The sequence below is a fragment of the Megalopta genalis genome, chromosome 1 (assembly GCF_051020955.1).
Source record: "Megalopta genalis isolate 19385.01 chromosome 1, iyMegGena1_principal, whole genome shotgun sequence".
NCBI classification, from domain to species: Eukaryota; Metazoa; Arthropoda; class Insecta; order Hymenoptera; family Halictidae; genus Megalopta; species Megalopta genalis.
Window position 1 is genome coordinate 40,079,140 of NC_135013.1, and position 25,591 is coordinate 40,104,730.

The 25,591-nt window shown below is 39.2% G+C and overlaps 1 protein-coding gene across 2 annotated transcripts in view; it reads left to right on the top strand.

Moving 5' to 3' along the window:
- Positions 1-2,259: 2,259 nt before the first annotated feature.
- N (neurogenic locus Notch protein) overlaps positions 2,260-25,591 on the top strand; it is a 491,366-nt gene continuing 468,034 nt past the window's right edge. For both annotated transcript variants that reach the window (XM_033467199.2, XM_033467200.2), the window contains exon 1: positions 2,260-2,617. In XM_033467199.2, coding sequence (XP_033323090.1) covers positions 2,500-2,617 — 118 coding nt within the window. In that variant the 5' untranslated portion in view covers positions 2,260-2,499. The remainder of the gene's footprint in view (positions 2,618-25,591) is intronic.

Consider the following 25,591-nt stretch of genomic DNA (forward strand, 5'->3'; position numbering starts at 1 on the left):
GTTACTTTTATAAACTAATATAAAACAACTGTTTTTTGTGCTTCGTAAATCTAGCGTTAATAATACAGCGCTTTAATTCCCATATCCTCTTCGTTTCTTTATACGTGTCTGCTTTTACCGAATAATTCTCGAAAATTGATCGCCGGCCAAGAAATCAATAATCCACATTTAGCGAACGAAAAAGAACATCGTTGTTCTCAGCTATGCAACATTTTGCGCGACAACGGCTCGCTCGCAGATGTTCGCGGTGCGATGATAGGGTTAATAGTTTCATTAATAAAAACTAACGACCGCCGCGTATTTACAGTTCCGTGCTTGTATATCCCGTGGCCGGGACACAAAAGGGAAAGCAATTCGTAAGGCTTCGTTCGTTGAATGGTCTTAAGGAGAGGGCACCGAATTATAATTCCGCATTTGTATTCGTTAGGGCAGTAGCCGCGCCTGGCGGCGGCCATGCCGACGATGAATTTCGCGTTACACGCAATCAACCGCTGGAAGGTTAATTAATGATCAGACATGCCCCGCCAGCGCTCGACGAAGTTCATACGCATCGGCGTCTTGGCACTTTATAACTGACCACGTTCGTTGCGTTCCGTTTGCCGGCTGAATTCTAGAGAACGACGGCGTTAGATTTCAATCCGGCGACGCACGGTGCTCGGAAATCCCCCAAACGTGGCGAAGATTCAAATAAATCGATCGTAGATTATAACATAACTTTAAAACAACTCGGGGTAAAAGCAACTGCAGTGCATGCTGTTTAAGAAAAACATTTATTTTCTGTTATTTCTGTGTATAGTTCTTGTTTTTGAATGTTTTATTGGATAGATGATAAAGTAAGTGCTCTATTTTAAGTTAAAATTATTTATAATTAAGGCCCTTCAAGTACCACTAAATTTTTGTTTTCCTGTTGAAAGTAGTATATAAACGTATAAACTTAAAAGTAAATAGTTATATAGTTATATAGTGGAACAAAGTTGCGTATTTTTGCGACTATAAAAAAGTGCGAAACTACAGTAGCTCCAGAAAGTTTTACAGAATTGAAACGCCTCTAAAAATGTTGGACATTTCATAGATTTGACAATTGAAGGTTGTGCTTTACAACGACACCTCAAAACCTGGCGTACGACTTGTTTTTAATCATTTTATGTCTTCCTTAGTCGATTAACTGTCACATTTACAGCAATTGGAATATTTTTGAATTTCACATAACGGATTATTTTTCTACTGTATTCTCTTCTTCGACAAAGTTAATTTAGTTCCTATGGATTATCTGATTCATTTTTATGAAAACGTATTCGAATGTGCGATAAAACTGATGCCCATCGAAATAATAAGATGATCAGAATAATACCGGCAATCAATATTCCTTAACTCTTTTATCATCTGTATTTTCAGAGATACCGTTTCTTAATCGTATTGCAGCTCATTGCAATAATAAATCATCGACGTAATAAAATGATCAAGATAATACCTATAATCAATATTCTATACTTCTTTTGTTTCTTCAGTATAAGTCAGTTTTTCACGCAAACATTATTGTCACAACCGATCCAAATCGTATATTCAGATTCAAAAGGCTTTTATTATTATTAATCATGTCCACATTAAAGTTATCTAACAACGTAACAATTCTTCAACTATAAATTATTCATGTAAATATTGCAAATAAGTAACACATTCAGACTATCAATTTGAGTGTAATACTCATATAGCATGTAATAGCGCTATTCGTTGAGTAAAAATATGAAATTGTCAACCTGAAAATTTTATTTGGTTTTGTTTTGACAACTCTCGTATAGATTAAGCGTCTATCATTAAATTTACTCGTTATGGAAATCCTGTTCATTAACATTAAATGCAAAGGTATTGCAAACTATCTTAATACTTTGTCATGTTACTTCAATTTCTAATAATTAAAAAAATTCCTCCATCATACAACGCGTACAACGCGGTCAATTCGTCGTACAAATTCGCATTATAGGAAATCGTGTCATAAAAATGGGAACAATTATTTCCTCGATATCTTTGTACCAAATGCGACTTCGAAATAACATCATACGAATAGCAGCTGGGAATTTCTTTTGAAGAAGAAGGCTCGGTTTCCCCTAGAACACGAATGCGTTCTGCGACGCGGTCCTCTTATAGCATCGCTCCGATTGGTTCACATGGTCAGCCATCCCTTGGCTGCGCAGTGATACAACGTCGGTGGGTAGGTGCGCGCGCAACGGGGAACTACTTTCAGCGCGTTAAGCGAACAATAGGGATCCCAGAAGTGTTTCGGACGCGGTCGTGTTCGTATACGGTTGCCGCATGTTTTTTTCTGGTTCTGTCTCGCGTGTACGTGTCTACAGATTAGCTGGACGTATCGGAGGTAACATAGATCTCGGACGATGTGCGTGGTCAAGTGACGGTACGCGGATTTAATACTGAAGTGTACTACTAAGTGTTGGTTTCTCTCTAGTGTGTGCGCCCGGGCCTCGATGAGTGTGTGTCTGCTCGATGTGTGTGGATAAAATTCACGGCATCATGTTGTTGCCACGCCGAAAATTGGATTACGCATCGATGGCGTTTCTCTCCGTGCCACTGCTGTTGCTAGTTTCCTTGCCCGCGGTATCCGGTAAGTTTTCCAAGCGACAGTTTACACCGTTACGGTTGCACGTTCTCTTCTCGGCTTCGTTTGAAGTCGTCGTTCGCCACATGCCGCTGCTAGGCAACAGGTCACGAAACAACGCCGAGCGCCGGCGCGTTGGACGCCTCGCCGCGTTAACTGACGTTCCGCGTCTCCTTTTGAATATTTTCTCCGTGAAATGTCGCTCGAGCTATTCGAGGTCAACGCGTCCGAAGATTATTGAACGATTTCGGCCCGTGCAATTGGTATTCCACACGGCTGATTTTCGGCATCGGCGTGCTGCTCGCTTTCGATTACTACCTGTTTCGAAAATATTGACCGTTTCGACGCCAGTCTCTTCCTGCACGACGAACCGAGTTTTGTCCTTACTCGAAAATTTTAGAACGATCGCTTCGCTTTTAGCCCGAGTTGTACTCCGCTAAACGGACGCAGGAGCTTCCACGTTTCGACGGTAGGGCTACATTGTTACTGACGTTCAGCTGTAAAATTGTGATTCGGCGAAATTTGGTAAGACGGTTTAACGGTGTCTAGGACCGACGACGATGGTTCTTCTGGCGTTTATTGCTATTGTGTTCGTGACGGTCCCATGCTAGCCTCGACACACGTGGTTATGTTACTGTCACAGTGGTGCTCAATTTCGATACGCGCTCCGAGGTTGGCAGTCCCTGAAGGACAGGTGCCCAACCCTGCTTTCCAGGAAACGAGCCTTTCTTCCCTCGTGTGCACGTAAACATTCGAACCCAGCATTTCGCGTTCCCGTTTCCTCTCCCGACATTGTTCACAAATAACAGCATATATATGCTTTTCCTTCACCGGATAGACATTCTTTTATCCTCAGATCATTTTTACTTGCCCGGTTCAAAATAGCAACGCACTTTATTCTCTCGTCGGCGGTTTTCTGTTTTTACAAACATTGAAAATATTTTTATAAATTAGTATAATGAATTATACTTAATTACGCTCAAATTGGAGAAGTTTTATTTTACTTCTCCTCTCAAATTCAAATAATACAACAGTAAGTTTTTAAGTAAACGTAGATTTTTATCATATATTTCAAGTAATTTGTATAAAATATTGGAGAGAGAGAGAGAGAGAGAGAGAGAGAATTCGGTTACTTGTTAGAAAACTAGAAATAATTATGAAAGCTTGTGCATGGTAACTTGTTGTTTTAGAAAATAACACTGTACAGTATTTTATAACCTCGTGTACGCTTTCGATCGTGAATTTTCATTTTCACTTTTCCACAACGTATAAATCTACGGTGGATCGTGATGTAACGCTGGTTCAGACCAATGAGTACTTAGGCGGGAAGAACGTGCAGCCAGCACAAAGCAGTTCGCCGAAGAAAGTCACAAAACTGGGTAGCAGTGACGTATAGGCAAAAGTGAGCTACATTCTACTATTCATACTATTGCGCAATAAATATAAAATATTTATTGACCAAAATTGATTTAAAAAAATATTTCTCAAATTTTGCAAGATTTCTACATTATTGGTTTTTTTCGTAAACGCTAGAGAAAGTACATACTTGTTCGAATTTTGCACTGGTTTAGAAAATATGAGAAATTTGTGGATTTAAATGTGGTTCGCTTAAATAACAGAGAGAAATATTTCAATAACGTTTCAGCTTAAAAGGTGTAACACAAATATAAAGAAATTCGCATAAATTATGTAAAGGGTAATAATCTTTCATAATCTAGAAACTGCACTATTGAACATATTTGTAGACATTAACTACTAGACTGCGGATCTTCCCGCACTTATGAGAAAGCCGATAATTTGAAATATAAAGTAGTAAAAATATCAGAAAAATATATGAACATTGCTAAATTATTTTCAAACGACTAAATATTGAGTGGAAACGATACTGTACTATTCACTCCTGTAATTAATGAAGATGATTTTTATTTTACATAAAGATCCGTTGTTTAATTGTAACTCTTTTATTATATCTTCTAATAATAAATGAAACAATCATTGTAATCTTAAACGTGTTACATTTTCAATAAAAGTGTTACGTTAGTTTTGAGGAAGAAAATCGCAAATAATATTTCGTTTTCATCCAGGAGCGTTAATAAAATATTGTTAATTAATTAATTGTTGGGTCCACAATCGAAGTGAAATAAAATTGTTAATTATATTCTGGTTTACGGTGTAGCAACTCAAAATAGAGAAAAAACTAGTTAATGGCTGATATGTTCCGGAATGTTCTCCGATTGAAGCGGGCTGACAGTCGCTTCCGAGAGCAGATCGAGGTCCTCGCCTTCGAGTCTGTTACTTTGCGTTGAGATACTCTGAATGCGGCATGGCGGCAGTTCTCCAGACGCTCGCTGTTCTTACGTTCTCAGGCTTTCTCTTCTCTCTCTCCTTAGGAAACGATTCGCCCGGACTTAACGTGCTTTCACACAAAATTACGCGTCTCTTGCGCGCCGATACACGTATCGTATTCATTTTCGCTAACACAGACCGCAACTTTGACCGAGGAATTGTTCAAATTGCGAAATTAATTTGCGAACCGTCAAATTGTTTCTGTCAAAAGCGATAAAAATTCTACGGACCGTTCCACAATGAAATGATTCGATTACGAAAATGGGAAGCTAAATTGAATTTATAAAAATAACGATTTCGTAATTTAAAAATTGTTTATTCGACAATTCGTTTAATTATTCTCAGAATTTAAACGTTTCATTTGACGCACTAGACACTCGATAAATGAACCTTAATAAGCAGATTGTAGATTTCTATGCAAAATAAAAACTGACGACACTAATTGGAAGATACAAGAGCTATATAGATGTTGAGTTAAGTAGAAACTCTCTTATCTGAAGGTTTATTTTTGTAATGTCTTGATACCAAAACATAATGTATCTAAATAATACAATGATTAGATAATAGACATCATTTACTTCAATTAGCTCTCAAACATTAAACTGTTGTACGCTACGAACATACTCATTACAAGTAATCTACAACTAGTTTTTGCAACATCGAACGTTATTATGGAAATGTGCTTTCAACGTGATAAATGTTTCACTCATTTTACCAGAATCTTTTCTTTCGAAAATGCTTTGTCCAGAGACGATACGCACACGTGTAATATTTCCCACACTGTTGATTCAGCAATTGAAGTTTCTAGAAACGTGAAGTCGTTATCATATATTTCCAGAAGCGGTTTTGTCTTTTGAGATCGTCCGATTTGAAATTCTTAGTAACAATTACTTGCTCAGGAATTCCGTTGCTCTCTATCATTCTGGTCTCTAAAGACACTCGAAACTGGCATGACTTAGAATCCGATGTACGACCGACCTGCAACCGGTTCCTCGTTCCCTTTCATCGATTCAGGGGCCACACGAGCCTCCCGTGCATACGTGCATGCACGCCGGTGCAACTTGAGAAACGCGTGCTCGACGATACCAAAGTCTGCCGCGCGTCTCTCTCGCCGTTCACCTGGAGGGAACGCGTTCCCCCAATAAAGGTCACAATTCGACGATTACCGGATTTCGTTCAAAACCGAACGTTCGTCTCCCGTGAGCAAATTGCTTGCTTTCGGACAAAATCTCGCGACAGAATCGACAGTCGAACGTTGAACACAGTGCATTACGTCATTAAAAATAAGATACGTTTGAAATACCAATTTGATACGATCGATTTGAAATTGAGATTAATTCGTAGACATACACGTTTCGCAATCATTTTTACCTTTTGAAATGAAGTTTTAATTCATATGTATTTATTTTGCCCTAAACTCTCAATTCACTATCATCTTTTACATACTTAACTGGGCAAGAAATCAATTTCTAAAGCCATTTATATGCGATCGCTATTAAAATGCGTTCTGTATTTCAAAGTGATACAGAAACACTGAAATCGAGTCTAATTACTTTTGAGATCAATTATTTTCATCTTTTAGGTGAAGACAATTCATCTGCGTTCATTTTACCCGAAACTTTGAGAAAACTATCGCTTTCTACGTACACAAATGAGAAAGAGCTCGAGTAAATGAAATTTATATTATTCTATGCGAATTGTAAGTAGATACGTGTTAAATTTAAAAATTGAATAAAGAACGGCCAATTTTGACCGGTGAAAGGGTTAATTTAATTTTCAAAAGGACAAATGAAAGAAAAGATGAATATGACTTACAAAGGCACAAATTTGGTTTACAAAAACATGAATGTGATCTGTAAAAGGATTAATTTGAAGTTTAGAACGAACCTAACGTCCAACAGGGGGGTTGAAAGAGTACAAGAGTCACTTGTAGTCCGGGGATAGATGGCTGCCAGTACATTTCCCTGTTCCCTGATCCTTCGGTTTTCGCCGTCAAGAGGCAGATTGAGGGAAGACTAGAGATAGTTGGTATCTCGCGGCATCTGGTAACTAAAAGGGCAAGATCTCCGTCCCCCCGTTGCGTATGCTGACCTGGCCTATGGGCCACGTGGACATTTGCATTCGTTTTAACCCTCCAGTCCCTTTTCATCCTGTTGTTGGTGCGTTGCGTAAAACCGCATAATTAAGGACCTCCGCTACCGTACGTATGTCCATCCGTTCCTTCTGTTCTTTCGTTTCCCTCCGCGAGTTACGTCGTCCCCGTCGTCCAGAGATCCCCGGTGCTTCTCAGTATCGCGCAAGGATCGAGGATTGTGCCGTCAGTCAACGGCGGGACAGCCGCGAGCCCTTATAAAGCACGAAAGGATCTATCCTGCGTGACAGCATGTAGATTCCGTGAAGCTCGCGCGGAAGAGAATCTTTTTTCCGACTCGGCCAACGGATAGAAAGAATTCTTCGAGAGCTCTCTCCGTCCGAGCTACTACCCTTCTAGCATCCAGTTAGACCTTAGAGGATGCCCACCGGCAAATAAATCGCGTCGGGGAAACATGTTTATTTAATAACTTCTGCGCAGCGCTTTTGTACTCGGATCTGCTTAAGCTGGCTTAGAACAGGGATTACAGAGGTTACTTTCTGAGTTCACGGCGGCTACGTTGAAGGACAGCGAATCTATAAAATGATTTTACGCGTAGTCCTTTCCAGCAGCTGATGCTTCCTCGTCGCTATCAGGATTCGAGAATTCTCACGCGTTTTCGAAATACACATATTTCCATCGAATACGTTTGTAATATAATATTTTTGTAAGAAAGACCGGCCGGTTCGAGTGGTAATCCCTTGCCGTACTTTGACGAGCCTGAATCGTGTTGGAGATTTCTAGCAATAACATATGTTATTTTATTCTGTAGAAAATCGGAATGAAATACTGCTATTTTGTTCGCCAATATTTAAACATTCGAGTAAACGTCGACACGTAGAAAATTTAAAGTGCCTTTTTTCCCCCTAAGAAATGATTATAATCGAAGAATTTCTGATCCTTGTAAGATCCGCGAAGATTAGCAACGCGAAAAGGTCCGCGCCGTATTTATCATTTTCTGAAACAGAGCCGTGTCGCTTCATGGCCGTAGCAAAAGCATTCAGCTAATAAATTGTGATTCCGATTAAGGTGCAGCTTGGCAACAGACAAATGGAACAACATTGCCCTCGTTAGTTTTAATAGAGTACACGGAACAACGTCTCTCGGATTGCAAATCTCCCCCCGTGCGCGGTTAATTAAAATAAATTTCGAAACAAAACGATCTTGAATGTTTCATGCGATATTGCAGCATGATCCGCTGCGCAGGGCGCATTCTCCTCGATACTTCTCTGACTTCGCGAACGAAGAATTCCGCTGCTGTCGGGTTCTCACAAGCATTAAGCATTCCCTTCGGGGGGAGGGGGGGATTCGCGTTTTAATTCGCGATCGCCACGGAAGATCTCTTAAAAACGGCGAAAAACACGCGAAACGGTTGCCCGTCGCACGGAAAAAAGTGAGACCAGAAGGGACGCGGTTGTTTTCGTGGTGAGAAGACCACCGGGAAGCTGTTTTCTCGCAGGGACACGTGGAAATGATTTCACGCGGTGCAGTCTCGAATCCGTTTAGGGCGATTATACATCGCGACACAGCGACCGACAATGATTCGTCTTATTCCGACGTCGATGGCGACGTTCTTCCCAAGACGAGCGGCGCGAGCAGTGCCAGATAGATCCGCGCGTTCTACCTTAGGTCAATGCGATCGTATCTATTAATCATTCATTCTTTCTCTCCGTCTCTCTTCGCCACCGCCAGCGCAACACCGTGTACACGGTCGTTCTTTTGCCTGATAAATGGAAATGAACGCCGCGCCGAGGCGAATACTTTACACGAGGCTAATCGCTGACTAACTAATAACTTCTCTCTCGACGAACGATCATGGGAACCTCGCGAGATTTTCCTGTTTTCGGAAACGGCTGACTGTTTCGGCGATTACCACGGCGACAGATTTCGCGCGATTGAAACTGATTCGCCAACCGTAAGTTCTCGTTTCATTTTTCACTTTACGATTATCGTGATTTTAAAGATCTATTTAGGAGAAATTTATTCCGTAGATCAGACCTGAGCAAATTTGATTTGAAATGAAAATAAGAAATGATTGAAATAAGTAATTTCGGACTGGTATCTTCAATGTTTTTATCTGAAAATGAAAATAATATCGATCTATATCTGAAATAATAGCAATTTTAAATTCGTTGTTTTTTTATTTCAAATACGGCGAAAGAAATAATCCTCAAAATAATATGCAACAGAAAGATTTTTTCTTTTTGAAACCTTTACATCAATTTGTTTTAAGCAAAACTCGCTAAGAAATCTTTACAGCCATTTGCTATTGAATATCAAGATGGCGAAAGAAAATAACCATTCAATTTGTATGAATGAAATATATGTTTTTTAATCGGATAATTAGTTAACGTAGTTAGATTGGTCCTTTATCTCGCAAATACAAATTTGGAGCTGATAATTAGTTCTCGATATAATTTTCAAAAAGCAGTAGAATAATTGTTTCAATAGGATTTGCATTAGCATATTAGATCGAAATAGAAATGCATATGAATCTAAAATTTCAGTTAGAATCCAAATAATAGCCTTGCCGTATTCTTTTGTAACCAGTTGACATCATTTTTATCCAATTTATATAAACTGTCCAAGTTCAGAAAATGGTAAATGCACACATTACATGTAGGTATTTAGTACGTTATAGTCTGTATCTAAATTGCAAAGAGAGCATATCACAAAAGACAATTTAATGCACCAAGAAAAAAGGTCGAAAATACTGCAATTAGTATCCAGATTTACGAAAGTAACGTGGACTTCTAATTCGTTTAGCTTGGCGAAGAAATAAGAAATACCGGGGTCGAAGAATCATTCGAGTATTGAGACGTTCTCGAACGAGATGTAATTTTATTCGGTTCGGAGCTGGCATTTACGAACCGTCTGGCATCGTTGTCGTTGGTTAATAGCACGATAAAATATATCTGCCATTCGGTTTGTTTCAGTCGTCCAGCGTCTCGGCGGATGGACTTTTTATAGCTATCCGATATTTTTGTACAATATCAAAAAGGAATGCACAATGTTTGGCGCGGCGTTGCACATCGTAGAATGATTCTTTGCTTTCGGAACGCGTTAAATGTTAAAAAAGAAAACGCATACCGCTGTCCCTTACACGTTATAAATTCTTATTTTTATGATTTCTCGCGGATACCAATGAAGCGATGCTTGTATAAAATCTGCATCAGATGTATTACGCAAAATGAAAAAAAAAACGAGAAAATCACCAATAATTTTTTTAGAGATTCTGCTTTTATAAGTTTCGTTATAGATTCATAAATTCGTTGTTAATTTATATTTGGAAATTAATATCCGTCTGTTTGAAATTACAGAAATTATTTTAAACCTGTACAAAGAATTCGGACTATAAAGAATGAAATGATATTTGTTGTTTCAATGATTTCGAGTCATTATGCACCTGTTGCACCTGCAGGAAACGTTTAAAACCGTCATAAATCGGTAACATAAATTTGTACTAAAGAATTTACTAAAAATAGGAGCTTGATTATAGATCTGCGGGCCAATCATTAGGTATTTCGTTAGACGGTGTTCCCATTAACAGATCCAAAGGCGAGTGGAATATTTAGCAATTAACGTCGCGGAACGATGCCTTGATTAATTTTTCACGCGGTCAGCGAAGCTTGTGCTTGAAAGTAAGAACCCCTTCGCAGACACGCTTGTTGGTTCGTATTACATGCTCGCGCGACGGAACAATCGAAAGCCACACTTACGCGGCTAACGTTCCATTAAACGAACTATTCCATTTTTTCCATCGGCACTGTGTCGAATTTAATTCATACCGAAAAATATGTGTACCATATACCATAAAATCGTACCAAAATATTCTCGACACCATTATTTGATATACGAAGATCGCATTCATGCATTAAAAGAAAGACAAGTCGATCATCCCTTATTATTTGTTACTCAAGTATAATCAACGTGGCAACAGTGAACACGTGACAGCAATATACCGTCTGGCAATTAAAATTTAGATCAATATAATTTAGACGCGGGCTTTTTATTTGATCGAACTGACTTTATAGCAGTCAGATTCTATGAAATAGGTGACTCGTAGATAGATTGCGCACTTCACGCATTTCTAGCTTGCGAAAGTGTTAAAAACTGCATAAAATGTAAACCTTAATGTTTATTCTTAAGTTTTACACGATGCTTAATTAACTGACGTCGCATTAATTATCGTCGAATTCGGCATTATTCAAATAAAATTTTATTCGAATAACGTTTCGAATAAATTCTTCGAATAAGCTACGTTCGACTCTGTCTAGAGCTTGTTTTTTCCATGAGCACATAAAATCCGCAATCTAGTTATACTAAATATGTCTAGATTGAGCAACGCCCTCCTCGTTAGATCACTTTCTCAGTCGCCGGTGCCTCGTCGAAGATAAAATTTCGCGAAAGGCGTGGCGCCGTATTGCGGGGTTAATTGCAGCCGAGGCGAGTTTTCCGAAAGTTAGCCTAAGCCGATTCGTTCTCGAGCGTTCACTGTCACTCTTGCCGGCGGTTTCGCGCGCATAACAAGGAAGGATCCGCGGCGGGTATAGAGTCTTTCGCAATTTGTAAGTGAGAAACGGCGTTCCTGCCGAGTCCCAGCGCGCGGTGCGAACCTTGCTTGAACTTCGTCGTGGGTGCACGCCGATCGTCGCATGCGCGTCTCTCTCCTTCTCTCTCTCTCTCTCTCTCTCTCTCTCTCTCTCTCTCTCTCTCTGTATGCACCGTGCACCTACGACCATTCACCGGGCCTCTCTGTGTTGGCGCGACCACATGCAACCGCGTGCAACCACATGCAGCCGCATGCAGCCAGCTCGCCGCGCGCGGATTCGTTTGCGTGCACGGCTGTCGAGCTGCGCGGCGAGTTATCAACTACCGTTCGCTCCCACAAACTGGTCGCTCGTGATCTTTGCCAATGATAACGCATCGCTTCGCGCGTTGTCCCGCGCTTTCACGTTGATTGGCTGTGACTTCGCTCTAATTGGGTCCGCGTGAACCGACCGGATCATCCATTTACCTTTAAATTCGTTCACCAGGCTGTTCGATATTACTCCGCATCCGAGATGCATTTTCTGCTTGCAAAGGTCACTACGATGGTTTCTTGGAGTCCATGCCGGTGCTGCGCGCTGCACTGAAAGTACGGGCGTAATATGTATATTCTTTTCTTGGACTAGAACTACTGAGCCCTAAGTGCGATTTACAGTGGCGTGCAAGATGGTTTTAGCAATTTTTCGTCAAAAAGAAAAACTTTAAGAAATTTTTATTAATATCGTATACAAATGCATATTACGTGATAGGATAGTACAGAAAATCAACGCTATTTATTCTTTATACGCGTTTATATTGAAGGATAATTTAAGTAAAGTGATCAAAACTTCCCGGCCAGTGTGTTCAACAAGAAAATAATGCTTGTTTTTCATTGTAATCACTGTAATCTATGTATTCGCTGTAGCATTTCTGCTACTTCAATGATCTTAAACTATATTATTCCCTATTATTTTCTCCATTTTTGCACTTTATTTAATCATCTTGATCACTTATTTTCTCTTCCATCGTATCACTGGTTTCTTTTTTCTTTTTGATATGCTATTTGTGTGTCATATTATTGTTACGCAGGGATATTTCTCCCGTTGATCGAATAAATATCATTACTATATTACTATTATGAAAATTTGAACACTTGTTTATAGCTAGACTCCCATTTTCAGTGCTTATAAGATTGAAAGAGCTATTTACTTCGCCGATCGGAATATTCCTTGCAGCGAGACTAAATTGAAAACGCTATTGATTATTGTTAACATTTCTTGCATTCCATAAAGCCGCTCACGCCATAAACGCGTGAAAGGCCCTTAGTCTAGCTATAACCGATATAAATCTAGAATATAGTTCTTACTTTCTATACTTCTTTCGCGCAAATTACGAAGTTCCGGTAAGTCAATTAAGTTCAATTAAAAGTCGATCCCAGGTAAGACAATATTTGCAAACACAGAGCCGCACCATGTTGGGTGCACCGTGCAAGAAATATTGTAAGAACGCTTCGAAATTATCCACGCTAATCACCGCGTCTCGAAAGAAATTTCTCTCCCTGTTAATTGGCTACACTCGTCAGTTGTAGCCGGTACACGGGTCGTGCCTACCACGGTTTTCCGGGAACGGTGATCCTTCGTCTCGTGTTTTTTCGTTTCACGTACTTACAAGCCAGAGATTCCACGGAAACGTGGCTTTCTCGGCTAAAATCCACATTCGTGTTATACGTTGCTATTGTGTAATGGTCCTTGAATCAACATCCACCGGCGGTTGGTCGACGGTCTCCCACGCCCTGCTACCAAACGGCACGAGTCCTCGCATGATTCCCAGGATTTAACACGCTCGTGTCGAAGCAATTTGTTCGCAATTTTTCCCCTTGGCCGTTCGATCATATTGTGAATCGGATCTTCACCGACGATGCTTGTTTCTTCATCGAAGTATCCTGCCGGTTTCGCGTCTGTCTTGCATGCATCGCCGAGTTAATTCCTTTGTTAGTAGTTCCAATCACTGACACGTTAATTAGCTCACATTTCTCTTCACGAAGCATTCTGATGCTCTCATTTTGTGTTGACTTATTTCTCCTAATTTCAATTTTGTATGTTTAATGTTTTCACTCCATCGCGGATCTTTGTGTAGAATAAATTATAATATATTTAATTATTAAACAGATTGCGATATCATACTTTCTATGTATAATGGCTCATATTGGTTTCCTATATTGTCACATAGCAATATTATACTTTCTATAATGGCTCCAGTAAGATGAACGTAATACATCGATGCTTGTATATTTTTTAAATATTTTTACTGTTCTCAGTTATATCTATGTATTCATTTTCGTCATAAATGCATCACACATCCGTAGTCTAGTCATGACTTAACTGCTTATTACTTTCAAATGCTTAACCATAGGACGCTCAGGGGAGGGTCATTTCGTAGGAAAAAGTGCTGTAAATATTATTTTTTCTGTTCGAGGTGTATTTGTACTGTTAAACAATACATTTAGGTACCTATTAATGTACAAATAAAATATAAGAAATTTATAAAAGAACATTGTTAGAACAAAAATACATGTTTAAAATTCTATGCACATTTTTTTACCCTCCTTTAATCATGCTAGAGTTAATGTTTAAATGTAGAGAGACTAAATAACTTCTTCAAATTGAAATAATTCCAATTCTGAAGACACAAGGTCCATCGAACGGTTGTTTAACAATTGTTGGATGAAAGAAATTATTCCCAGAGATCCTGAGAGGCTTATCCATAGTCTTCGTATGATTAATATAACATTGATGCGCACTTTATGGTCTTTACGATGTTTCACCAGCAATTTCCCACAAAAAAGCGGTAGAACTCCGAAACGCGTCTTAAGAAAACGATTTTTCATACCACTAGTAGAAACTTTCCACACGATTTATCAAGCCGCGGACACTGAAATCTCATAAATTCAATTTCGAATTCAGGATCGTAAATTCAAGGCAGCTTGATTGAATTTGCGCGGGGCCAACAATTCGCTATGCAAGAATACGCTCGTATGGAATTCCGGGTAATGACGAGCGAGACGCGGCGGGAATACAGGCGAAAGAAAATCCCGCAAACGGTTTCGAGCCGCTTCATCTTGTTTTTCCGGTAATGATCATGCGCGACGCGACATCAATCATCGTGGCCACTCGTGCATCTCGTTTCCCCGTGCCTGGAGGATCTAACGAGTGGTCGCTCGATGATTTTGAGTCGTTCGTTCTCTTCCTCCTCCTCCTCTTTCTCCTCCGCCGCTGCGACGGAGTCCCGTAAAACAACGTTCCCTTCGTTTCTTTTTCTTCTTCGTTACCCGAAGCGCACGCACGGCTAACCTTTGAATTTTCCTATCGACGATCACGCCTGTAATTACATTGATAGAGAAGCGCGTCACGCCGTTTGATCGCGGCCGTGCGCGCTGGCGCGTCCAACCGTGTAAACGCACACTGTTCCGTGCATGTTACGGAAAGTGTTTACACGCTGAACGGGGAGCTTGAATGTACGAGAGAGTTCTGGGCAGGACTGTTAATTGGAAACTTCAATTTTTTCTATTTCCCGTCATTCAACTAACGATCTGTCAAGGGTTGGATAAGATAGTATTTTAAATGGCAAACAGTAAATAGATACTTTATTTTAGATCATGCGTGTAGTTTTCGAAATAAAATACTTCATTTGTTCGAAGGAATGTATACTTTTAAAAATAAAATATTTTATTTTATATAATTATATATTATATAATATTACATTATATATATTATATTATATATTATAAATATTTTATTCGTTCTAACAAATTTTTAAGATAATATTTCAGATGGTATTTTATTTGGAAAACGTTGAAAATATTGGTGCAATAGTTCGGGAATATTTGCAGTATTTATCTAGATTAAGATCTATATATTTTTTGTTCGTATTGCTGTGGCCTTAGTACATCGGTCATTTTTATGAAAATCATTATAGCAATTTAGGATTAAATAAATTCATTTTTCAAGTTTGAGTAGGTATGTCTTTTGAATCTGTGTGTATGTGTGATTAATTGAAGTTGAATTTGTTTTTAGTCGAGTTTTATTGATAAGATTTTTGATTGCGTAAAAAGATACATGAAACGGTGCTGCATTAGGAAATTCTGGATATTTATTCGTTTATATTTCTTACTATGAAAAATTTAGTGAAGCAAATATTTATTATAGATTAGTTTTTAATTTAGCATTATATCTAGACGAACAAGATACAACAAATTATAGAAATCTAGACACTTCTCTTTTTTAGATATTAGTGTAAAAGTTGTGAATTCGCAGAAACACCTTCAGATCGTTCAGAGATACAGAGCTTATTGAATTTCCGCTTTATATTATTGTTTATATAGTCATCATAGCTACTTTTTAAGTCTATTTGAAAGTTCATATAGTAGTATAATATATAGTACTTGTTGAAAAACGAATATTTTACTATTTATAAAATGTAATTTTGTAAAATATACTCTACTGTGCCTTTGTATTCAATATCTCGTTATAATTAACTGCTTCTCATTATAAAATTTCAAGCAGTTCTATTTGGCTCATTAGAAAAGGCAAACGTGTCAAATGAACGCAAATCAATTTTCTCTTCAGCATCGTTTTTATTAACTTTGTTGCAACTTCTTTGCAAGGACGTGTAAATTTTTAAAGCTGTTCTTCCCGTTCCCAGCTGTTAAGTGCCGAAAAATCCTGCTACAGTTTACTCGATATTCTGCAAAACATTTTTCAATTTGCTCTGTGTTTCGGCAAACGTAGCAAAAGTTAGCACCACCTTGCGAACCGATATTCCTGGTATTAACGTTTCACGGATTGGATCGTGGATCCGGGACTTATGGGCTGAACTTCAGGAAGTCCTAGCCCACTTCAACCATCGGTCGGTGTACTTATCAATTAGAGTTATTCTGGTTCGCCGAGAAAGCATGTCTTATCAATTAGCGGAGGCATAATCTAATCTTTCTGCGTGTCTCATTGGTCGATTTTTTAAAATGGCGGCGCGTACTTCGCATATCAACGGACCTCCATACTTCTCTTTTCGGCACTTCGTACTGCATGAAAATCCTCTTTATCTTTATCGTTAATCTTAAAAGTTAGTTACATTGTCTTTTTATAAGCGCAGAATTGTTTACTATTGCTGAATAAATTCTCTTTGTTTTTATGAAAATATACTTTGCACCATATCGAGTGCTGTCTATAACTCTCGTTTGTTTTTTTTAAATATTACTGATTTTTATGCATTTTGTAATTAATATTAATTTATCGTTGCATTTGTTAGCAGTTAAATTTTGTACCTATTCACAATTCGTTTTCTTTTTTTTGTTATTATAGTTATATTCCTAACTTTTCATTGTTTATAAATTTTTGTATTATTTGTGGTCTATACTCCTTTTTGCATAATTCCTATATATTTTATTTTATCTTATTGTTTAATGTAGACAGGAAATTTAACGCGTACAATCACACGCGTAATTTTAATATTATTAGTGTACACTTTTAAAAAATTAAACTGTAACACGAAATAGATTTCTGTAATTCTGAAACTATTAAGAAAGGACCAAAAAATACCCACAGAATTCGAAGTATTAATTAAACAGTAAAATGGAGGTCAATTGTATTTTATTTAATGGTTGCGAGCAACGTATTAGATTGTGAATAAATACAGATCGAATAGAAAACGTAACCGACCTAAACCCGACAATCTCATGCGAAATTGTTTAACAAATAAACCTGATAAATTTCAAACAAACGGTAAAACTTGTATCGAGCTACACTACGGTTTCTACAGGATGAAAATTCACGGTAAAAGTAACAATCGTAGAATGACGCACACGTGGGTACGAGTTTCACCCTCCTCTTGGATTCCCCGTTGTCCGTTTTCGGTGTACGGGTACCTTTGTGCTATTATCGATTGCCAGGTGCGTCTCCGATAGGTCCCGGAGCGTGACAGAACGCGTTGCAGAAGGGTGTGCTGGTCCGTTTGTGGGGTGAACAGTATGCCGAGGTGGTCTGTAAATGCAACGGCATGCCAACGGTGAAACGTTGCTCCGTTCCGATGCGTTTATGCGACACGAATCTTCGGAGAAAGTGTCGAATGCAACGCGCCGATAAATTCTCGGCCGAAAGGACGAAATGAAAATTCCCTGTATTCTGACGAATATCTGATATCGCGCGTATGCATTGCGGACGTGCGATAATATGCTATCTCAAAATATTGGTTCGATCAACATCAAAGCTGACGCATCTTGCGACAACGATAGGAACGGATACTTGAACTTGCAGTTTCAAGGCCTGAATTATATCATCGTTATTTTTCGTTTTTTATTTCGATCGTAGACCCTCGAAAATTGTTCGGATGCATGTTTTAGAGCAAGAATACTTTTTGCATAGACAGTAGGACTTTAGTTGTTCGAACTTCTGGTATCCGAATTTGCTGTTATTCAAACACATTTTATTATAAATATTGAGTCGAATGGATGTTAAAAAACACTTCATTCAGTATTTTGCTAATAAAAGACGAGACTTCGAGGAGCATAAGATTCCAAAGCTACCAGAAAAATGGCAGACAGTTTTTCTTTTATTTGTTCACTCTAAGCATTCAAAAATCGCCTTTCATTTTCTCGCGCAAGAATGTAACTTTCCGAACGACTTTCCGAAGACCAGTTCGACTTAGTCAGAGGGTTAAAAACTGGTACAATGTAATCAAAAAGAAATTATACACGAATAATCACAAAATAATAGATCGAAATGTTTTTTCTTTACCTCGTTAAATCACGATCGAATATTTCCGAGCAACAACATGCGTGGCCAATGTAAATATTTTCGATCGAGAAAATGGGTACCAATCAGTGTTTCGAAACGTTCGGCCACGTGCAACGCGCTCTACTTTTCCACGGGTATTACGACCGGTCGGTTCGGTATAATTACGATCTGTTAGTACCGGTAATTCGAGTCAAAGGACGCAATCACGTCGGAGCACTGCCGAAAATTGATGCTTTTCACGCTAGCGGAGTCGCACACTCGCGCACTCGAACGAAAGGATGCTTGCTCAAACCGGACGCGTTCTCTTACTCCTGTGCAACACGCGCAAGGTACCAAGAAGATCGATCGGCGAACTTCGCGGAATTCTATGCCGGTTTTCACGAGGTGTCGCAATCAAGAACGTTAATCGCGAACATACATTCGGCGCGAGGTGAATATTCTTTTCGACTACGGAGGAGGAAGTCGGTTGAAGGATATAATTGTCCGTCGTAATTCTCGCGGAGGAAGTCGCCGGATTCCTTGCACAAGGATTCTTCGAGTTCCCTGGGGGAACTTTAAATAGTGCATTTTTTCAACGACAGCTGCAGCATGCGGGCTTACGCTATTTTCATGCGTCCATATTCCAGCGAATACCTGGCCGCTCGTGGTTCAGCCGAGATTCCTGCGGTGGCATTTATTTCGCTCCGTTTCTGTTTTATCATCGAACCCCTGTGTCAGCGTTGGACATTATTTTAACAACGTCTCGGACAAATTTGTTGAGTGGAATTTCATTCGAATAAAGTTTGATTTTAATGATGATTTTTATTGGGGTAACATTGCAAATATATTAACCCGATGAAATTTTATAAAAATAAATTTGTGAATTACGAGTATTTATATCGGTACTTACTGCCACATATGAGTTTTGGATTTACAACTTTGCTCTTTAAAAATCAATAGTTACTTATCCGAACCTTTTAAGGTAATTTTGAGGATGTGTAATGAACAAAAATTTTACTAGAACTTATATCTTGTTTAGATATTTTAGTCGTACATACAGACATGTATTAATTACGATTCGGTCGTACATACAGATTACTTCATGACAAGACTGCGGATATTATGCATTTAAGACAAAAATTGGTAGGTGCAATTTAAAACAATAAAAGAATTCAAAAGATTATTAAAATTATTTAAATATGATGGAAATGTCTATACGATTTCTGTTTTTATTTTTTAATTTTCATCTTGCACAAAGATCTGGATTAATTCCACCTATTTTATGAAACTTGCTCATTAGGCGAAAAGGAAACACGCGCGATGCAAGATCAGTGATTTTGAGGAGTCGCTCTCGAAGACAAGGAAAGAAAAACAATAGAAGTGCCGCGGATACCGCAGGGGTAACGTTACACCAGACTCGGTTGCGAAACTTTCCATCGTCATTGGACACCGGGTGAAATAATATAATAAGAGGAGAAATACGTGCCAGGAGTAATTATCCGCGTCATCAATTTCGCGGTTGATTTTTTCGCGTCCGTTGATTTATAAGTTGCTGCGAGAGCCGGTAATAACCGACCGACGCGACGCGTCCGATAGAACACAGCAGGCCGAGGCCGAGGCCGGGTGAAATCAGTATTTAGAGCTCGTTAATCGCGCGGCCCAGAAGACCGTGGGCCCGACCATTTTTCCTGCCTTTTTGCAACCATTATTTTGATAATTTGTCCGGGCCTCGTTATTCCTACTGGTTCTACGAGGTCCCGCGTATATGGTCATCGACGAATTATTGCGGCAACCGACCGATTGTCCTGACCGCCGGTGACTGCTGCACTCTCGATCGGTGCAACAGACGATGCTGTGCAAAAACGAAGCCGACTGCCATCGCCGGAGAATACCTGCGCGTTCTGGTAACGGCAGGTGCGAGATACGAAGCCAGCGGACGACGTTTTCACCGTGACTCGTCCCATCCGGATAACCCGCGTGTTTCTTCGATATCCGATGCAACGACGCAACGATGCAACACCGCAGAGGTGTACGAGACCGAAATATCTCGCATTTCGATTCACATCGGTGCAACTTCGCTGATCGATCGTGGCATAATCACGCGCCGGTTCGGTTTCGTTATCTGCTGTTGCTTTTACATGCATCGTTCTCAAGGTGAAAAAAATGTAACCGACGACAGGTTACTTTCGAACCGTCTTCGCGCTTGCTGGTGCATTGTACAATTTATCGCCTCGAATCTTCTGGGGACTCGTTAGATACGATGTTTATTGTCTTTGCGTTCAATTTCGCACGCTCTTCGGAAATAAAAGCGCGGAAGGACCTGAGATGGCATCCATTTTTGTTTCACGTTTTAAATCGTTTTAAGACAATACGTTCCAAAACACAAATTGTGTTTAATTTATAATTTCTCTTTTTAAGGAAATACACTTTTTAAAACATGTATAAAAAAATCGAAGATTTTGTAATACATTATTATCAATGATAAATGTTTTGATCAGCTGCACAAATTGTGTTTATAATTTCTCCTTTTAAAGAAATACATCGCTTTAACACAAATATATTAAAAACAAATATTTTGACTTCCATTTATAAATGTATAAAGCATAAAAACATGAACAGACAAGGTTGTTCTATTATGCTAGACGTTTTGCAATATTCTATTGTGTAATTTAGCTTATTTTAGAATGAAGGATACGCCAGTTTTTGTTAGAAAATAAATTGCTTTTTACGATGTTTTTGGAATACTTTGAACTTGAAAATATCGCCTTCGTGTAAAAGTGCATCGTGGTATGATACCGTCGATACTTAATCGGCGCACTATCAACAGGATATTTGATAATGCAATCGGAGAAGTAGAAGCAACTCGTGCCATACCTTTTGCTTTGTCACGTAGCTGAGGTTTCAGAATACGATTCCTTGTACGTACGTTCAGCATTCGTGATACCCTGACTACTGCATAATTCTATTGCGTAGCTGACAATATTATGAAAAAATACATTCCTGTAAAGTGTGCCTCTAAGTAAGGGATTTTCCGTTCCGAATAGAACAAACAGCACTTTCAGGAGCGATTATATTTCTCGTCAAATTGTGAATTTTATAAGTTTGGAACCGTTCGTTGGTTTATGAAGAAAATGTCGGCATTTATGCAAAATAAAATTTCTCCAATTCAATTTGCAGTGATGGACTCCTGTAAACGTTTATTTTCCCTGTTCATAAATTTAATTCATCAAAATTGAAGTAAATACTACTTTTCGTTTTAGTGTTCCTTACATTTGGTAATTCATTTCACGATTTAAGATAAAATTTGAATTATATGAAGTCGCGGAGTAATTTCTTAAAAATTGGACCGATTGACTTGTATCTTTTTGAAATGTCAGAGGGATTAGTCCACTAGAAAATGGCTGAAAAATTGTTTTCATGAATTGCAATTAGTTGGAAAAATTTATATTGTTTTAAAAGGTGTCCGGATATTAATGCGAGTCACTGTATCGTATTTTTGCCATTGAAGAAAAGGTTGGAATTTTTCGAAAAGATCGCGAATAAATCCACGGAACGATCATTTTACCATTGATAAGATAAGAAATCCGATATTTCACATTACACTCGAGCTAATACTTCGAATTCGTTTGAAATTTCGTTTTGATGTTTTTAATTTCGTTTTATATGCTAAATGAAAAATTTTCAACGATCACACACGGCCCATCATTATCTTCATTTTGTGTAAAGACAAGCAACGCAGTGCAAGACATTAAAAATATACATTCCAGGTGCTAAAAATATTGCAACTTCTCGACGAGTCGGTCACTTTCGCCCGAAATATGTGTCCGACGACAACTTTCAGGACCGTGCGATCGGAACCGCCCCTGGTAAATGAAATCCCCGCTCGTCCCGCGTTAATGAACCGCTCGCGCGTTCATTCCCGTTCATTCACGTTCGTCAACCCGGCGCGGACCGGCTAAAGAGAAATTCACGGGATAACTGGTGGCGCGTCTCGGTCCTTGCTCTTTCTCTTATGTCAGTGCGATCGCTGGCTGTCTTCATTCGCATACAGACATTTCTATCGCGCGGCTCTCTCGGCGGTCACGAAAGAATCGTCCGCGCTTAATCGCGCGTCGGTATTTGGGGTCAACGAGACCGAGCTGCGCCGATAGAGAAAACGAGAAGAGAACGGGAAAGAGGAGGGGGTGGGGTTCAGATGTCGCGCGCCATCGCGAACCCCGTCCACGCGTGTATGGCGATTGATCCTTGAACCGTCTCCCACAGACCTGGGTCGAAAGTAACAATTTGATTCTGATCTACGATTACGCAAAGCCTAGTGCAATTACAAACAAAGGTTCTCTGCCAAAATGTTATCTAGTTATTTGACATTACTTCGGCGTGCATGTCACAATATCAAAATATTTTTGTTCATGCTTTATTTAAGATTTACCTTTTCACTGGAAAACAAATCGTGAGAACAAATTCGAAGGTTTAAAAAAAGTTAAAAGACGTAGAAATATTGTTAATACGAAGCATTGTGAACCAGAACTTTATGCGACTATAGCTCGAAAGTGAGATCATGTGACATGCGGCGTTCTTCTTTGCAACCATAAATTTAACCACGGTATTTTTGATTTTTAAGTAGGTATATAATCGACTTGAAGTTACTGGTAGACTTGAATTGTAATAAACAGAAGTTAAATAAACATTTATTTCCCGTTGTATAATGTTGAAGCAACGATTTTGGATAATAGTTTATTCTATCATCATATTTTATAGCTCATTCCATCATTATTCTGTCATAATAGAAGGACTCCTCCGCGTCGTGCTTTATACAGTGTACAAAATTTGCAATGATAGCTGTAATAGAATTGAAATTATTTATGTATTCGTATCCGACGCCTTTCTCTCGCGATTTCGTCCTTTTTCTGCCCCTCGGTGACCGAGGCGTTCTACTCGCACCCTCCCAGCGATAATAATTATCCGCTCGAGTCAAAGTCACGAAGCCTCTTGCCTGGCGCTCGCGATCAAGTGTCAGGAATTATTTGCCATCGATTACCCATCCCCGTTCTCGCCACTACTCACCCGCTCCTTTCGATTAATCACAACCGGGTTTATCTTTTATTTCTCCGCCGGGGCCGGAGAAGTTGTTTGCGCCTTGAGTCCCTTTCTCGTTTCGAACTGCTATCTGCTGTTTCGACAATTTCACAATTATTTTGTTCGCATTCTTGGACAGTTTGAGGCACAAATAACTACTTTTAGATAACATTTCATCTACCGGTAGTTTTCTCATAGTTCTTTCAAAACCGGAGATAAAGAATTTCTTGAAAAATTGTTCAAAAACTACAATAATTTCATCTGTAATACATCAATTATAATATTTAGGTTAACGAAATGTAATAAATTCGATTGAAATTATGAATTGAGAGAAAGTTATCGAGCAACAAACATTTTTACACCAAATGCAACACAGTTTATATCAACATGGATACCAAAATGACAGAAGAATTCGTCCAACTAAACGGGGAATTAACAATTCCTGGAAGCTGATAGAGAACTCGCGGTCGTTGATTACCAGATTGAACAAAAATTATTGATTAAACAGCAGATCTTCATGAAAAATAAGAATTGTCTGCGTTAATTCTGCAAAATAACAGTTAGATAAATATGGATGGCACAGAAGCCAATCAGTGTAAGCCCATTAATCTTAAAATTAAGATAAATAAGGATTTTGCAAATTAGCTGTACAAAAATAACAATGCCACTAACGATGCAAAACATAATTTTTATCATAAGGTAACATAAAAATGAGCTTAACCAGAAGAGAAATAAAAGAAAAATGTCAACGTATTTTTTAGAATAAATAATTCCCGTCTGAACAATTTCATTTACGAAGAAATTTACTATATTAAATTATCCACCAAAAGATCCTAAAGATGTGTTTGCACTGCTCAGCTCATCATCAAAGAAAATTGGACTTACACAACTTACATTTCTTCGAAGGGTTGCAATTAATTGAAAATAGCGTAACGCTATTTTCTTGATGTCCTCGCCGTTCTGTATTCGACCTACCAATTTTTATCCGAAACGCATAAAATCCGTGGTCTATCAATAATTTGTTGTCACCCAGTATACTCGCGATGTTCTCTCGCGTATTGTCTACCCGTTGTCAGTGTACGAGCACAGACACGTTGCCGCTTGTATGCCTGGTACGTTATGTTATGCGTACTTATTCATAACGTGCGCCGGCTCGAACCGGGCATCGACTTTATTATCATGAAGCAAGAACACCGAGGGGATACTAAGTATAATGGCCGCCGTGGTACCTTATAGCGCAAGGCCTACACGAACCTAGGAGCGCAAGAAGAGGAGCCCTTTTCCTAGCTCGAGATATTCGCGTCTTGTTCGAGGCTCCTCCCCATTCACGGCTAACGACGCAAATGATGATGATTCGCCATTCTCAGCCGATCTCCTCCGAGAAGAGTTCCGCCGCGCGCCGGTCGTGGCCGGTAAATTGCACCGCGAACCACGCGGATCCTTTTTTTCATCGACGCGGATTTATTGGCGCGTTCGGCGCGCGATACGGCTTCTTTCAAATTTTCCAGCCCGCTTTGATCCGCGCACGCGAGCCTTGATTAATGACGTGTTACGCGACCGGCTTTATCGGCGAACCAAAATATGTCGATGGGAACAAATGGGGAAATGGAGATCGCGACGTCGATTGATTCCCGACGGGATTCGATGAAAGCCGACCGTAACGAGCATCGACGCGCTGATTCCCGGTTTCTGATCGATAATATCATGCAAATGTTCCTATTTGAGGTTCTGCGGTACCAGTGCTCACCTCTTGGTTCCTTCGGTGGTATTAGAAAGTACGATTGAACATTTGAAGCAGAAATGATTTAATTGTTAACTCGCTTGTCGATGGCTGATTGCCGTAGTCGGGCTGTACTTGATTAACACTGTTTCTACCGACGGTGTCGAAAGACATCTTTTCGTAATTTCTATTTAACATTATCTTCACTGAAGAGGTTAAAGGAAGTTAACCAGTTAGGTTACCCATTAACGAGTAGACTCGATATGAAAAAATGGAAACGTATTACGAAGAGTATTCTCATCGAAAACAGCTAACTGGTTAATGAAGCTACTGCTACTCGAAATAAAATTCTTCCTTCGTTTTTATTTAAAAATTATAAGTTTGCATGTAGTTCCATAGTCTGGTAATTGACG